The following is a 14,449-nucleotide window of genomic DNA, read 5'->3' as shown; positions in this document are numbered from 1 at the left end:
ATGGCGGAGGGGGTGAAATTTAAAAACAAACAAAATAAAACCCTTCCAAATTCTTGGGTTTTTTTGTTTGTTTGTTTTTCTTTTCTCGGTCTTGTATGTTGTTAGGAGGATTTTTACTTATTCATAGTAACATTTACCAGATTAAAACCATAGCTTTGGTTAGACTCAACCTACATTCCTCTTGTTGCTTTACCCCTTGAGTAACCTGGATATTCCCCAATCTTTTCAGGTACATATTTATAGGAAACCCCTGGAGCTATATTGTAAGCTGGCTGATCTCAGTCACTGTATATTGGATCTTACTAATCTCATCTTTAGTGTAATCATAGTTCCATGTTGCTTGGGGATTTATCATTTTAACGTCCTATATTCCGCCCAAGAACCTATACCCACTATTTCAGCAGCCAAAGTTTTTTTTTTTTTTTTTCATGAGCAGCACTAAAAACTCATACAAAACTCAGCAGAAAGTAATTCATTTTTCCTCCCAGGTTGAAAAAGTCCTCTCTTTGTCATAAAACAAAAATATAGAATGAAAGGTTGGGTTCATTCTTATTGCCCCTTCTCATTATTGTTGAAAAATTCCAAATTAATGTGCTTGTGCTTATGGAATTATCACCCTTAACCTTGGTAATTCAATGAGAAAGAATTTTTTTAGAGATAGGCATTGCTTAACAGCATTTGACATTTGCTCAGCCTGAAAATCATCCAGAGAACTTGTATCTTCTTTCTTTGTTTAGTGTAGTGATCACCACAGGAATTTGGTGCTGAAAAGCCTTAGTATAGAGGTTGGTGTAGAGGCTCTTATGAGAAACAGGGGCACTGCAATTAAGTACCTGAGTTTACCCTGTAAGTAGACTACTTCTGACTCCAAGCAAATAGTAATATTGCTTTCTTCTTTTCAAACCCCAGAGAAGAAAGGGTTTTGTTTATTTGTTTTGTTTTCTGCTAGATGCTATGCTTCCAAAAGGGACTGGCCAGAGGATGCACGCAATAAATACTTGTTCTTGAATGAACAAAGGTATTGTTGCAGGAAGGGGACCCCTTCCAAGGCCTGAAAGCGGGCTCTCGTCTAACACTCAGAAATGAACTATCCAAGGAGACACATATGCTGACAAAGCAAGAGAGTCTATTGGGAAGGGGAGCCCGAGTGGAGAACAGGAGGGTAAGGGAACCCAGGAGAACTGCTCTGTCACATGGCTTGAAGTCGGGTTTTATGGTGATGGGATTAGTTTCCAGATTGTCTTTAACCAATCATTCTGACTCAGAGTCCTTCCTGGTGAACAAGTCCATGCCTCATTCAGCCAAGATGGATGCATCAAGAAAGATTCTGGGAGGTGGTTGGACACGTGGTGTCACTTTTTGACCTTTCCTGAACTCACCCTGTTGATAGTGGCTTATTAGTTCCGAGGTGTTTCTTATCAAGACTTCCTGTTGTAAAACAGTTCATGCAAATGGTTACTATGGTGCCTGGCCAGGGTGGGCGGTTTCAGTCAGTGTGCGTCCCCTAACAGTATGATGAGGATAACTCTCATCCTGTATGCAAAGGCCTCGGGCTTCCCGGGTGGCTCAGTGGTAAAGAATCTGCCTGCCTACACAGTGTTCAATTCCTGGATTGGAAAGACCTCCTGGAGAAGGAAATGGCAATCCAGTCCAGTATTCTTGCCTGGGAAATCCCACAGACAAAGGAGATTGGCAGGCTACAGTCCTCGGATGGCAAAAGAGTCAGACATAGATCAGTAACTAAACAGCAACAACATGCAAAGGCCTTAGTCCAGGACCAAGCTCTCAGCACACATTCATTTAAAAAACATGCAGTTAAAACAAAAACAGATTAAATCCTTTATAACTTAATAAAGGGTTCAGCAATGGGTTTATAGGAAATTAATTAATTACAATATTCAATTCCTATTTGTGTTATCCATTTACTTATTTATTCACCAAATAAGTATCTAGCAATAATCATATGTGCTGCTGGAAATTCTGAGGATTCAAAGGTAAATAAAAATAACCAAAATAAAGGACATGCATGAAACATTCTGTCCAACCCAGGACAGTTTCTGTATGTCTATCAGTAACCTATCCCTGATGGAGAAAAAACTCATAGGACAGTGATGAGAAAACAAGAGTATTCAAATTATAAACTTTATTATGAATTTTGTTGGCATTTCTGTATCTGTCAGATTCTCTAAAACTCTTGAGATACAAGAGCATTTTCTCTGAGACAAGAATTTATTCAGACAATCCCCTCTTTACTGCCAATGTTTGCCTGGGAGAATCTCTCAACTAGTTCTTTCAATTTATAGACATAATTGGCTATTTAGGTATTTGGTGCCATTGTTCTTGATATACATCTAAGCATCATCTCTGGACCATCCAAAAGGCAAGGATTCTGTTTCTGATTACTCTGTGGCTGCTCACTGAGGATACTGAAGCAGGTCCTGGTTAATTAGACCACTTTATCTCTCACCTCATCTATTTTCTGGATGTAATAGTAATAGAGGTGCCAGCAGTTCCAAGCACAGCCCTGAAACCTTGCTAATCAGCATCTGTGATTTGCAAGGGGTGCTGTTATTTGAATTGTTAAAGCCAAATTGTTGCAAGAGGTTATGCCTAAGTGGACATTTTTATCTCCAAATCAATCACGTGTATTTAATGTAACTTAAAAGGAGCTTATAAAGTTAAATAAGTAAATAAATAAAAAATAGGACCTACAGCACTTAGTGATGCAAGTCAAATGTATACTGTACTTCCTCCAGCACATACACACAACATAATAACTTGGAGAAATGTGTGCTTATATGGAAAGGAAGAACACAGAGTGACAAAGATTGTGTGCTCCTTATTTTATCAACTGTGTGATCATAGGCAAGTCACAGTCCTCTGAACACCATCCTTCTTATCTGTCAAATGGATGTAATATCAATATCCACAGGATTGTTAAAAGGATTAAAATGCATTAAAAATATTACATGCAGTGCCCTACTCTGCAATGCGTGCTGATTATATGTTTGTTGTTGTTTAGCCGCTAAGTTTTGTCCAACCGTTTGTGACTGCATGGACTGTAGCCTGCCAGGCTCCTCTGTCCATGGGATTTCCCAGGCAAGAATATTGGGGTGGGTTGCCATTTCCTTTTCCAGGTGATCTTCCTGACTCAGGGATCGAATCCACATCTCCTGTATTGGCAGGCAGATTCTTTATCCTTGTCCACCAAGGAAGCCCTGCTGATGATATATTAGTTATCATTATTCTAGGAAATCATCCCATCCTCCCCACTCATGCAAAGAAACAATTAACTCATATTGAAAAGCAATTATTTCACTTCTACAGGGATTGCAGAAAATCAGAGAAAAGGTGAAAACAGGCAACTTTTGCTATTTCCACTAGGCTTATTGAGATATGTAGTCTATATATACTAAAATTTACACCAGAATACAGGAGAAACTGGAAGGTAGAAAAAGGAATGAGCTTTTTTCTATGAAGTATTTGAGTCTTGTCTTCCCCAACATTTCCAAAAAAACTGTCCATGAAAACATTCTTATTTCATGAGATGCTCTTAAAAAAATTGCCTTCAACTAAGCTTGGAAAACATTGAGTATTAGATTGCCTCTTGCTTCTTAAGGAACCATTCTTATTTTAGTGAAGAAGTGTCTGAGAAATTTGGAACAGCTCTAATAAAAGAAACATTGCAAAAATATGCTGAGCAAAGTGCTGTGGGTTGAAGTGTCCTTCACAAAATTTATGTCCACCTACTAAGAATGGGATTATATTTGGCAATAGAGTCTTTGAAAATGTAATTAAGGATATTGAGATAAACTCATAACAGATTTTGATTGGCCCCTAAATCCAATGACTGAAGTCTTCTTAGAAGGTGGTGAGGTGAAGATGGACACAGAAACTGAAGTGATGCCAAGGAATACCAACGATAGCTAACAAACACTTGAAGCTAAGATGTAGCCATAGGATAATTTCTGGAGACCTCAGACTCCCCAGAATGAATGAATCCTAATGACACCTTCATTTTATATTATAAGGCTTTTGGAACTCTGAGAGAATAAATTTGTTGGCTGAACCTCTCAGTTATTGGTAATTTGTTATGAAGGCCCTATGAAACATGTAGATGGTATTCCAAAATGGCCATTTACAAAATGTGGAAAATGCTATTAAATATAGTTTAAAAAAAAACTTTTTATCTCTTCTGCTCATTTGTTTTGGTTCCATTTTTTAGTGATGAGGGGGTGATAAATTGTACAAATGGAATACAGAAAAACACTGCTAAGCATTGCGTGCATGTTCAGTCACTCAGTCATGTCTGACTCTTTGTAACCCCATGGACTGTTACCTGCCAGGCTCCTTTTTCCATTGGATTTCCTAGGCAAGAAAACTGGAGTGGGTTGCCATTTCCTATTCTAGGGGATCTTCTCAACCCAGGGATGGAACCCATGTCACCTGCATCTCCTGCACCAGTAGGTGGATTCTTTACCACTGAGCCACACAGAGCAGCCCCAAGCTTTGTGATTAAGATCTAAATTATGACTCAAAAGTGAGTTCTCTAGTGTGATTGAGTAACTGAATGTTTAATTGTAGTGAATTTAAATAGCCACATTTGGTTAGTGCATATGATATTGAACAGAGGACATCTAGAAGATTGGGGTGTATCTTTGCTTACCAAATTTTCAAAATCCAGATTCTGAGCGTGTGGTCAGACGACAGGAAAATAAATATTTGTTAAATTAAAAAAAAAATGAGTTTTCCATTAGTTTTTTGTTGTCACTTGTGCTCTTGTCAACAAAAGTCCTTCACATTTGTAAATTATCAGTGTTTGTGAAAAGTTTATAGGACAGTCAGCTTCTCCCATGCTACCTCTAGAAGAAACAAATAAAAGAAATGATAAAATAGGTAATAACCATTATGCAATAGCAGCAATAGCAATGTTTGCTAAAAGTCAGTCAATCTCTCTGCTTAGCTTTAGAATCAGCATGGAAAGTTAAGATTTCTATGTTTTATGGATAAACATCTAGAATAGGATTTTGTTTTCGTTTCTTTGTCTAGAAAAAAATAAAACACATCTTTTTAATCCAGCCCTTTGTGGAAGAGCATTCTGCCATTACTATGTGAACTGAGTCTAACAGTATATGCGACCCTTGTTTGGTCACTGGTCAGACAAAATACCACAAAAGCAGCAAGAGAGACGGCTAAAATCATGGCATCAGAAGAAGCCAGACATCTGGACTGATTGAGGTCTGATAGGCAAATAACGAACAATTTGCCCTAAGTCTAGTTCCTTCTTGTAACTGAAATAAATACCTTGCCTACCACATCAGTAAACAAAGGATGCTGTAGCCATCAAGCCACTACAGCCACCCCCATGGTGCACCCTGAGGGAACACTTGTTGGAGGCAAATGGTTGCCCATTGCCAAGCCCTCAGTCACTGCGGCCACCCACAACGGTGCACAGAGGGGACTCAGGATGGGAAAGAACAGGATACTAGCCCTAGATAATCAGGGTGCATATCAAAGGAGTGATTTCAATGAGCCCAGACTCCTGCATGTCCCCATACAGGAAAAACAATGCTAAATTCATTAACTTGAGATTTCTGGTTTTCTTCAATTAACAGTAATGTGTTGATGTTTCGACCACCTGGTCTTTGTTGCAAAAACCCCTGTATATCCTGGCTCTTCCCTTACTTTTTCAGAGTAGTCCTCAGACAATCTGCCAAATAAAACATAACTCAGCTTTTAGGTTGTGCATTTTTTTCCAGTTGACATTTTTATCAGGAGAGCTATTCAAATCTGGACTCTCTGTTAAGCTTCTTAAATACAAGCAAGGCAGCTACTGCTTCCTGGCACATTTGCATGGGGAATTTGGACATGTTTTTCAAACTGAAAATGCGATCACAAACTTAAATTATGTTTATGGCTCCCCAAAGCCCTCAGGATTAATTTCTCATTCTTAAAGTGGCTAAAGGGGCCCTCTTGATGTCACTTTGGATATCTATCTCTCTAGCCTCATTTCTTGTCAACTCTTTCCTTAACAAGAATTATGTGAGTTCTCCAATTCTTGATTTCTCACAACTCAGGTCATTTGCATTTACTCACTCTTTCTTTTTTTTAAATAATCTACCCATCCCTAACTCTCATACTCATGGCTTCTGATGTTAGACTGATTAGTGTCAAAATTCTACCCTGTGTAAAATGGGAGAGAATTTGCATTTTCTTCACAGAGTTGTGTTAAGAAGTAAATAAGATAATAAATGTCAAAGTTAATACATGTAACAGTAAATAAATTTTCAAAAATATCATCATTGTCATCATCCTTCAAATCCTACTTGGGATAAAATTTGTACTGGAAAGCATTCTCTGACTTTGTAAGACTAAATTAGATGAAAACTAACAATAATTATAAGAACAATTCAAACACTAATTCTCTTATATTCATTCATTCAAATTCTAGAAAATTAGGCTAATAATCATAATATGAATAATCATAAATATAGGAAAGGCATTTCTTATTTCAGTTTTTATAGTGGAAGATCAAAATATAGAACAATGTAAGTATTTTCAATTAGATATACCAGTCACATGATGGATTATTATGAAACTTTCAAAAAGTATATTTCCATTAAAAAATTAAATTTACAAGTGCTAATTAACAGCAGGGGAAATGCTTGTGTCACATTTTTAACTGAATAATAGCAGATATTAAAAATTAACAGCATAGTATAGCAAAACGTCCTGGAATTATAGCTACCACTATCCTAATAATAGTTTCCAAAAGCACAATCGGGCATTTGTTCTTTTCATATTTGAGTCTTGCAAATATTCTAAAATGAGCATGCGTGTTCAGTCACTCAGTTGTGTCCGATTCTTTGGGGCCCGATGGACTCTAGCCTGCCACGCTTCTCTGTCCATGAGAGCTCCCAGGCAAGAACACTGGTGCTGTGCTGTCCTGTACTTAGTCACTCAGTCGTGTCTGACTCTTGGTGACCCCACGGACTGTAGCCCTCCAGGCTCCTCTGTCCATGGGATTCTCCAGGCAAGAATACTGGAGTGGGTTGCCATGCCCTCCTCCAGAAGATCTTCCCAACCCAGGGATCAACCTTCCCAATCCAGGTCTCCCTCCTTTACCATCTGAATACTGGAGCAGGTTGCTATTCCCTCCACCAGGGGATCTTCTTGACCCAGGGAGCAACCCGCATCTCTCATGTCTCCTGCACGGGCAGGCAGACTTTTACCACTGAGTCACCTGGGAAGCTCCACTATAATGATCATCTATTATTTACATAATGGCATAAAATTAAAACTTTAAACAATACAGGTTGAGTAAATCAAATTTTTTCCTACATATCCATACCAGTCCCTGTCAATGAGATATCTGATGTATTTCTCTTGGCTCACTTTTCACCTATGTTGAAGAATATGGAAACAAGTTGGTAAATAACATGAAGAAAGGGGAAAACATGAATATAAAAGAGGAGAAGAAAATGCCTGATGCATTCTCATCATTGTGAAATGTTTTCAAAGTCAATATAGCATCATAGGATAAACTGTTTATGTTCAAACACTGGAGGGAAAAAAGAAAAAAAAGAGGTAAAATTCAGAACTTCAGAACTGGTTGCACGCTGAAAGAATAAACAGAAAATGTCAAATGCTTCTCTCACATAGGGAATCAGCCAGTTTCCCCACTCATAAAAGAAAAAAAAAAAATCTTTTGTTGATTATGAGTTTGAAAAAATAAATTGAACTCATGTTTGTCATTTCTATAAACTATCTCTGTCATTTAATCTTTATATTGGGAGGAAGACAATATAGCTTAATGGATCAGGGGATGCTATTTCATTTTCTTATTTCATATTCAAGTTTGCTCTAGTGTAATTATGGTGTTTATGAAGCTTAAACCGATAGAGAATAAGTATTCATCTGCTCTAAGGGGCACTTCATGATAAGAAAGACCACATTGGAAAGTATAGGAAATGCATGAGAGGTTTTTATCAACCAATAATTTTAAATTTATAAGAAACATTCATTGTGATAAATTGGAAAAAATATAGATCTATTTCTAAGTAAATAAATTTTCAACCAAAATGAGAAAAGCTTAACAAAAATGTTTCAGTTACAGGAGAGAGAAGTAAAATGAAAACACAAACACCTCACCCCAATCTGTGAGAAAAGAGCAGAAAAAGAATCAGGAAATTATAAATGAGCAGATCTGCCCTTGGCTGTAGGCAAGGTCTCTAAGACAGTAATAAGGAATGAGGTTACCAAACATCCAGAGAGAGATGAGCTGATAAAACTTAATCAGGCTAGTTTCACAAAGGGCAAATCTTTTCTGACAAATTTGGTGGCATTTTTGCGTGGCACAGAGGCCAGAAAAAGTACGTGACTAGAATTAGAGATAGAATTCGAAGGGAAACAGCAGAAAGGCACAGATGACACATATGGGGATGAGGTACTGTTTTAACTTCCCAAAGGAGGCCACTAGGGTAACACTTAACCCCAAACCCACTGATTTCATTACGATATTCATGCTAAGTACAAGCAGGACTGATAGATTGGCATGCCTTGGTTTGACACTGTTACCACAATTATGTGTTATCAGCAAATTGTATACATGTAGAGTACTATGTCTGCTATCCACAGATTTTTAAAGTGCTTCTCTCAGCTATTTATTTTTCTTTTTTCCAAATATTCTTTTTTTGGTTTGTTATAGTTATATAAATGGAATCAGTGCCATTTAGGCAGACACAATCTTATCTAAGAGAACAACCAAGGAGGCCACTGTAATATCTCCATGATAATAATGGGTTTCAGGGGGTTTTCTAACATCTTCACTCTGGGACATTTTAGGAATGTGCTTTTTGGTTCTTTGTGTACTTGACAGCATGCTGTTAGTTTTCAAAGGTTAATGTTGAAATGCTCTAAATTGGGCAAGTAACAGGGTCAAAGACCCAGAAGTTCAAAAGATAGAATCTAAGTTTGCCTCTCAGTTGGCCCCTCAGCCTACAAATAAACTTGTCCCTTTCATCCTAAAAATATAAATAATCAAAACTGAGGCACACATGTACCAAGAGTTCTAGGCCCTGCTGTTATCTCTGCTCAGCTCTCCCTTTCTCCTTTTGCCATCTGATATCTTTGTAGTATGGTATATACAATGCCACAGTTTTCTCTCAGTTCTGAATTTATTTTAAACTTGTCTTTTAACGTCTCAATCCATCTTGACTTTGAAAATGAAATTTCTCCTAAAGAAGAAACAAGAGACATTCTGATGATCAACACTTTCTTGTCACTCTTATTTTTCATTATGACTCTCTAACATATGACAATCTTAACTATGTTCTCTATTAAAAACTCTCCTTTCTTAGCCTCCTATATGATTGGTGTGATGGATAGATAATGGCTCCAAAAATGTCCATGACCTATTTCCTGGATTGGGTAAATATGTTGGAATACATGGTAAAGGGGAATTAATGTAGAAAATAGAATTAAGATTGCTAATCATCTGATCTTAATAGGGAGATTATCTTGGATTATCTGGACCCACCCAGTGTGATCACAAGCATCCTTAAAAGTAGGAGACAGACATGAGTCAGGAAAATGTGACTAGGGAAGAATAGCTGGAGTGACTTGATAGGAGAAGGATTCAGTGTACTGTTGTTGGCTTTGAAGATGAAGAGAGGGGTCCACAGACCAAGGAATGGACAGTAGCTTGCCAAGCTCCTCTGTCCACCGAATTTTCCAGGCAAGAATACTGGTATTGGTTCCATGCCCTCCTTCAGGGGGATCTTCCCGACCCAGGGACTGAACCCACACCTCTTTTGTCTCCAGCATTAGCAGGCAGGTTTTTTTTACCATTAGTGCCAACTGGAAAGCCCCAAAAATTAACTCATAAATATATGCAAATATGTTTTACATGGCTAAATCTTATGGTGTGTGAATTATAATTCAAGAAAGTTATTCCAAAAAAGGCCAAAACAAAAACCTGTTTTATCCATAAGGAAAAAAAAATATCATTTCACTGGACATGAGTCATTTGCATTTCAATGGTTAGAATCATTTGCATTCTTAATAGTTTTCACTTCCTTACATTGTCATCAAATAGATAAAAGACACCAAAAGGCAACATTAACCCAAAAAAGTTCAGTGAAGAGGACACCCAGTAGTCTTTTCATGTCCATTTTGAAATCTTTCACAAATATTCCTGGTTTGTCCTGTCAAAACACATACCTCTTGCCTATTCACTTGTTCAATTCTCCTGATGATCATTTTACATATTATCATCTCTTCTCGAACCCTCCTATACTTCCTCTCCCATCATCTGTCTTAGCTAATGATTTTCCCTTCTCCTCCCCAAGAAAGTAAGAAAAAACTTCAACAGACTATTTTAACAGATTAAACCCCACTTGCATCGGTACATTTTCTTTCTCTATTTACTCTGTCTTCCTTCCTCTCATTGTGGGAAAAAACCTTTCTAAGATCAATGACCTAGATCCCTCCTCTGTCACCTGCTCAAGGGCGTCACTCAACTGTCAAGGAAGAATGCCTTAAAATTCCAAAACATGAGTCTAAATACATGCAAAATTTCTTGTACAATTTTATTCTCTAAAGCCACTTTGACTGCCTTGTAAAATGATTCTCTGCAGTGAATGGACGCTTCATTTATTTAATCATTCAAACTTCATTCACATCTGCATGATTACAGAAAACATGGAGTATGTAGCTAGTAACTCATAAAAAAAATTGTGTCTAAATGAATGTTTATTCAATAAATGAAAAAAAATGAATTAAACTTGTATCTACATTCTCATCTCCTTTCATCATCACTGCCCTTAGTCTTTCTTCTCCATATCTCTTTAACGGTTGACTCCAACTAACGTATTTTTGCATTCATCCACAATAGCTAGCTCAGAGTAATCTTCAATGTTCTCTTCATCTCTTATATCCAATCAGTTATACCATTCTGCTGGTACTGCCTCTAAACACTTCAAAATAGCTCATTTTATTCTCCTTCTCTTCATTAGTACTGACAAGGCCCAATTTTTCAAGTATTTGATAAATAAACTTCCTGATCTCTGGTTTATCTTTCCCTGTCCTTCCCCCAGTTAGCTATACATCTAAGCATGTCATGCTTCTGCTTATAACTGAAAACACTCCTATGTTTTCTGACTTTTACACATCAGGTTCAAACCTCTGTCATGTTACTGAAGATCTTTCAAAACTCTTCTAAATCTACAATTCCATCCTTATATTTCATTATGCTCCTCCTTTCCAGACCAGTTACATATTTTGAATGACAAATATTTTCATATCTTTATTCAAGTTATACTTACAGAGTTTCCTTACTGTTTATTTCCTTATATTTCAAAGACATTCTCATTCTTCTATATTCAGTTTAAATATTGCATCTTTTGTCACTTGTCCATAATGTCTAGGTAGAAGGAATTCCTTCTCTAGACTTCCTTAAAATTATATTTATACTTTTGGTAAAACACTTATGCTGTACTATTGCAATTAGTTAATTGCTTTTATGTCTCTTCCTGGAGTATATGTCATAGTGACTTAGAGTATGTGTTCTGGAGCCAGATTACATAAATTCAAAATTGAATTCCAACATGCTTTAGCTGCTTGCTATTAAGAAAGTTAATTAAGTTCCTCAAGCCTCTATTTCTATGTTATTATAATGGGAATATTAGAATCTAAGTGACAGAGTTTATATAAGTGAGAAAGGGAATAGTTTCTGCCATATCAGTAAACAAAATTGTCACGGTCATCAGTGATTCCAGCCCTCCAGTGTGAGCCCAAGGGGACTCAAGAAGGAGAAAGATACTCACAATCTAACAACAGTTAGGTTGCAGCCACTCCCTACAGTGAACAGTTCTCTCGGGTTTCCTTGATGCTGTCTCCCAGGCTTGAAGTCCTAAAACATAACTCTCAACTTTTAGGTTGCAACTAGTACTTAAGTCAGCATAAGGATAGAATAATTCCAATAATAGTTCAACTTTGCCTCTGGCTCTTACATATGACAAAACTGCTCTTATTGGATTGTAAACTTTTGGAGTGCAGTGCATTTATTTATGTTTGCACTGTCAGCGTGTAACAAAGATTTAACACATAATCAGAGCTAATGAGTGTGGCTGACTTTACCTATGTTGGATCTTTATCACTGTGTGCTAGTAGTATCAAAACAAAAGATGATATAGAACTTATTTTGGTTTGGATTTAAAATGAAGAGATCAACAGAATGTGAAATATATGGTAAGGCACTCTTATTATGATTTACTTTATTATCTGTGTGCCATTTCCAATATGTCATATACTTTGCAGTCAGGTTTAATGCTTAACTTTCAAATCAGTAGGTCACCACAGATGTCTGAGTGGACTGAAATACTGCAGGTCTCCAATGTTAAGCCATGTATATACCATTAGAGTAATTTAAAAAAGAATAACCAGAATGATTCCATTATGTTCAGAGTAGACTGTCAAGCAAGGGTTGTTTTGTCAAATGTCCGTTGCATGAAACATTAAGCATGGCTACGCTTCAGTCTTCTTAGTCACTCAGTCATGTCTGACTGTGTGACTTCATAGAATGAAGCCCGCCAGCCTCCTCTGTCCATGGAATTCTCCAGGCAAGAATACTGGAGTGGGCTGCCATGCCCTTCTCCAGTTATCTTCCCCATCCAGGGATCAGACACAAGTCTCCTGCACAGCAGGCAGATTCTTTACCTCCTCGTCAGACTCCTCCTCTTCAGAACTTTAATGTTTACTTGAATAAGGAGTCTCTGATTAACCAGGTGTAAAATAAACGCCAAAGTCAAAGTATGGCTTGAATTTAATTACTGTTTGAAGTTAATGTTAATTTGACCATATACTATTTCCCCCCAACTTTACTGAGATATAATTGACATTGCATAAATCAAGATGTAAGTGTTGTGTAAGTTTAAGGTATACAATGTACTGATTTGTTGTATGTATTTATCATGAAATGATCACTCCAAAAAGTTAGTTAATACATTCATTACCTCACATAGTAAAACTCTTTTGTGTACTACTCTTAAGAGCTTGCTTAGTCTCATTCAGTCATGCCCAACTCTGTGTAACCCTACGGACTATAGCCTCTGTCCATGAAATTCTCCAGGCAAGAATACTGGAGTGTGTTGCCATTTTCTCCTCCAGAGGATCTTCCCAACCCTGTGTGTCCTGCATTGCAGGCAGATTCTTTACCTGCAAAGTCACTGGGGAAGTGTCCCCAAAAACACTAGAGTGGGTTGCCATTCCCTTCTTCAGGGGATCTTTGCAACCCAGGGATTGAAACTGGGTCTCCTGCATTGCAGGCAGACTCTTTACAATCAAGGTTCATACATGTTGTTACAAACATCAGCATTTCCTTCTCCTTTATGATTGAAAAATATTTCATATATGTGTATGTGCTCAGTTGCTCAGGTGTGTCCTGTTCTTGCAACCCCATGGGCTATAGCCCACTAGGCTCCTCTGTTCATGGGATTTCTGAGACAAAAATATTAAAGTGGGTAGCCATTCCCTTCTCCAGGGGATCTTCCCAACCTGGAGATTGAACCTGTGCATCCTGCATTGCAGGCAGATTTTTTTACCATATGAGTCACTTGGGAAGCATTCCATATATACATATCCACACACACACAAATATTTTTACCTATTTTTTAATCTATTCATCCACTGATGGATATTTAGGTTGTTTTGATGTCTTGTCTATCATAAACAATGCTGCAATAAACAACCTACATTTTTGAAACAATCTTCAAATATATCTGTAGAATGTATTGAATATTGCCATTCTAAAACCATTACTAGAATAAAATTTCCTTTATACTAGAATTTAAAGATTGGAGAGTCAAAAAAAAAAAAAAAAAAGAAATCAGTTTCTGCACCCCAGCCCTCATTACCGAGCCACATCAGTATGTTAGTTAGTGTTAGTCACTCAGTCGTGGCTGACTCTTTGTGACTGTAGCCCTCCAGGCTCCTCTGTCCATGGGATTTTACAGGCAATAACTGGAGTGGATTGCCATTTCCTTCTCCAAGGGATCTTCCTGACACAAGAATTGAACCCAGGTCTCCTGCATTGAGCAACCAGGGAAGCTTCAACTATTTATTAGACTATATCCAAATATTTATTAGACATCCAAACCTATGACCCCAAGGAGCCATGAAAATCAACATATGCAAATCTGAACTATTTTTTTTTCTTTTTCCCTCTATTTTGAAAAATAATATGTCTCTGAGAAATTTTTAATGATTTCTTTCTTTTTTACCATTCTCCCAAATTCAGTAAGTTGACAAATCACATTTTTTAAAAAATTTTGCTTTCCATTCTTACTCTCACCACCTTAGTTTAAGATGTATCTCTCTTATTGGACTATTGCAATAATCTCATAAGTATATTTTAAACTCTAGCTTTATCCTCTTTATTCTCCAATATAAT

General features: G+C 37.2%; 1 protein-coding gene across 1 annotated transcript in view; it reads left to right on the top strand.

Moving 5' to 3' along the window:
- CNTN6 (contactin 6) overlaps nucleotides 1-14,449 on the top strand; it is a 195,954-nt gene continuing 181,505 nt past the window's right edge. Inside the window, 2 exon segments of the mRNA XM_061127769.1 lie at nucleotides 1-12; nucleotides 738-846. Coding sequence (XP_060983752.1) covers nucleotides 1-12; nucleotides 738-846 — 121 coding nt within the window.

This window comes from Dama dama, chromosome 24, assembly GCF_033118175.1.
Source record: "Dama dama isolate Ldn47 chromosome 24, ASM3311817v1, whole genome shotgun sequence".
Lineage (NCBI taxonomy): Eukaryota > Metazoa > Chordata > Mammalia > Artiodactyla > Cervidae > Dama > Dama dama.
Note: the sequence above shows the minus strand (reverse complement) of the source record. Positions and strands in the feature narration are given on the sequence as shown.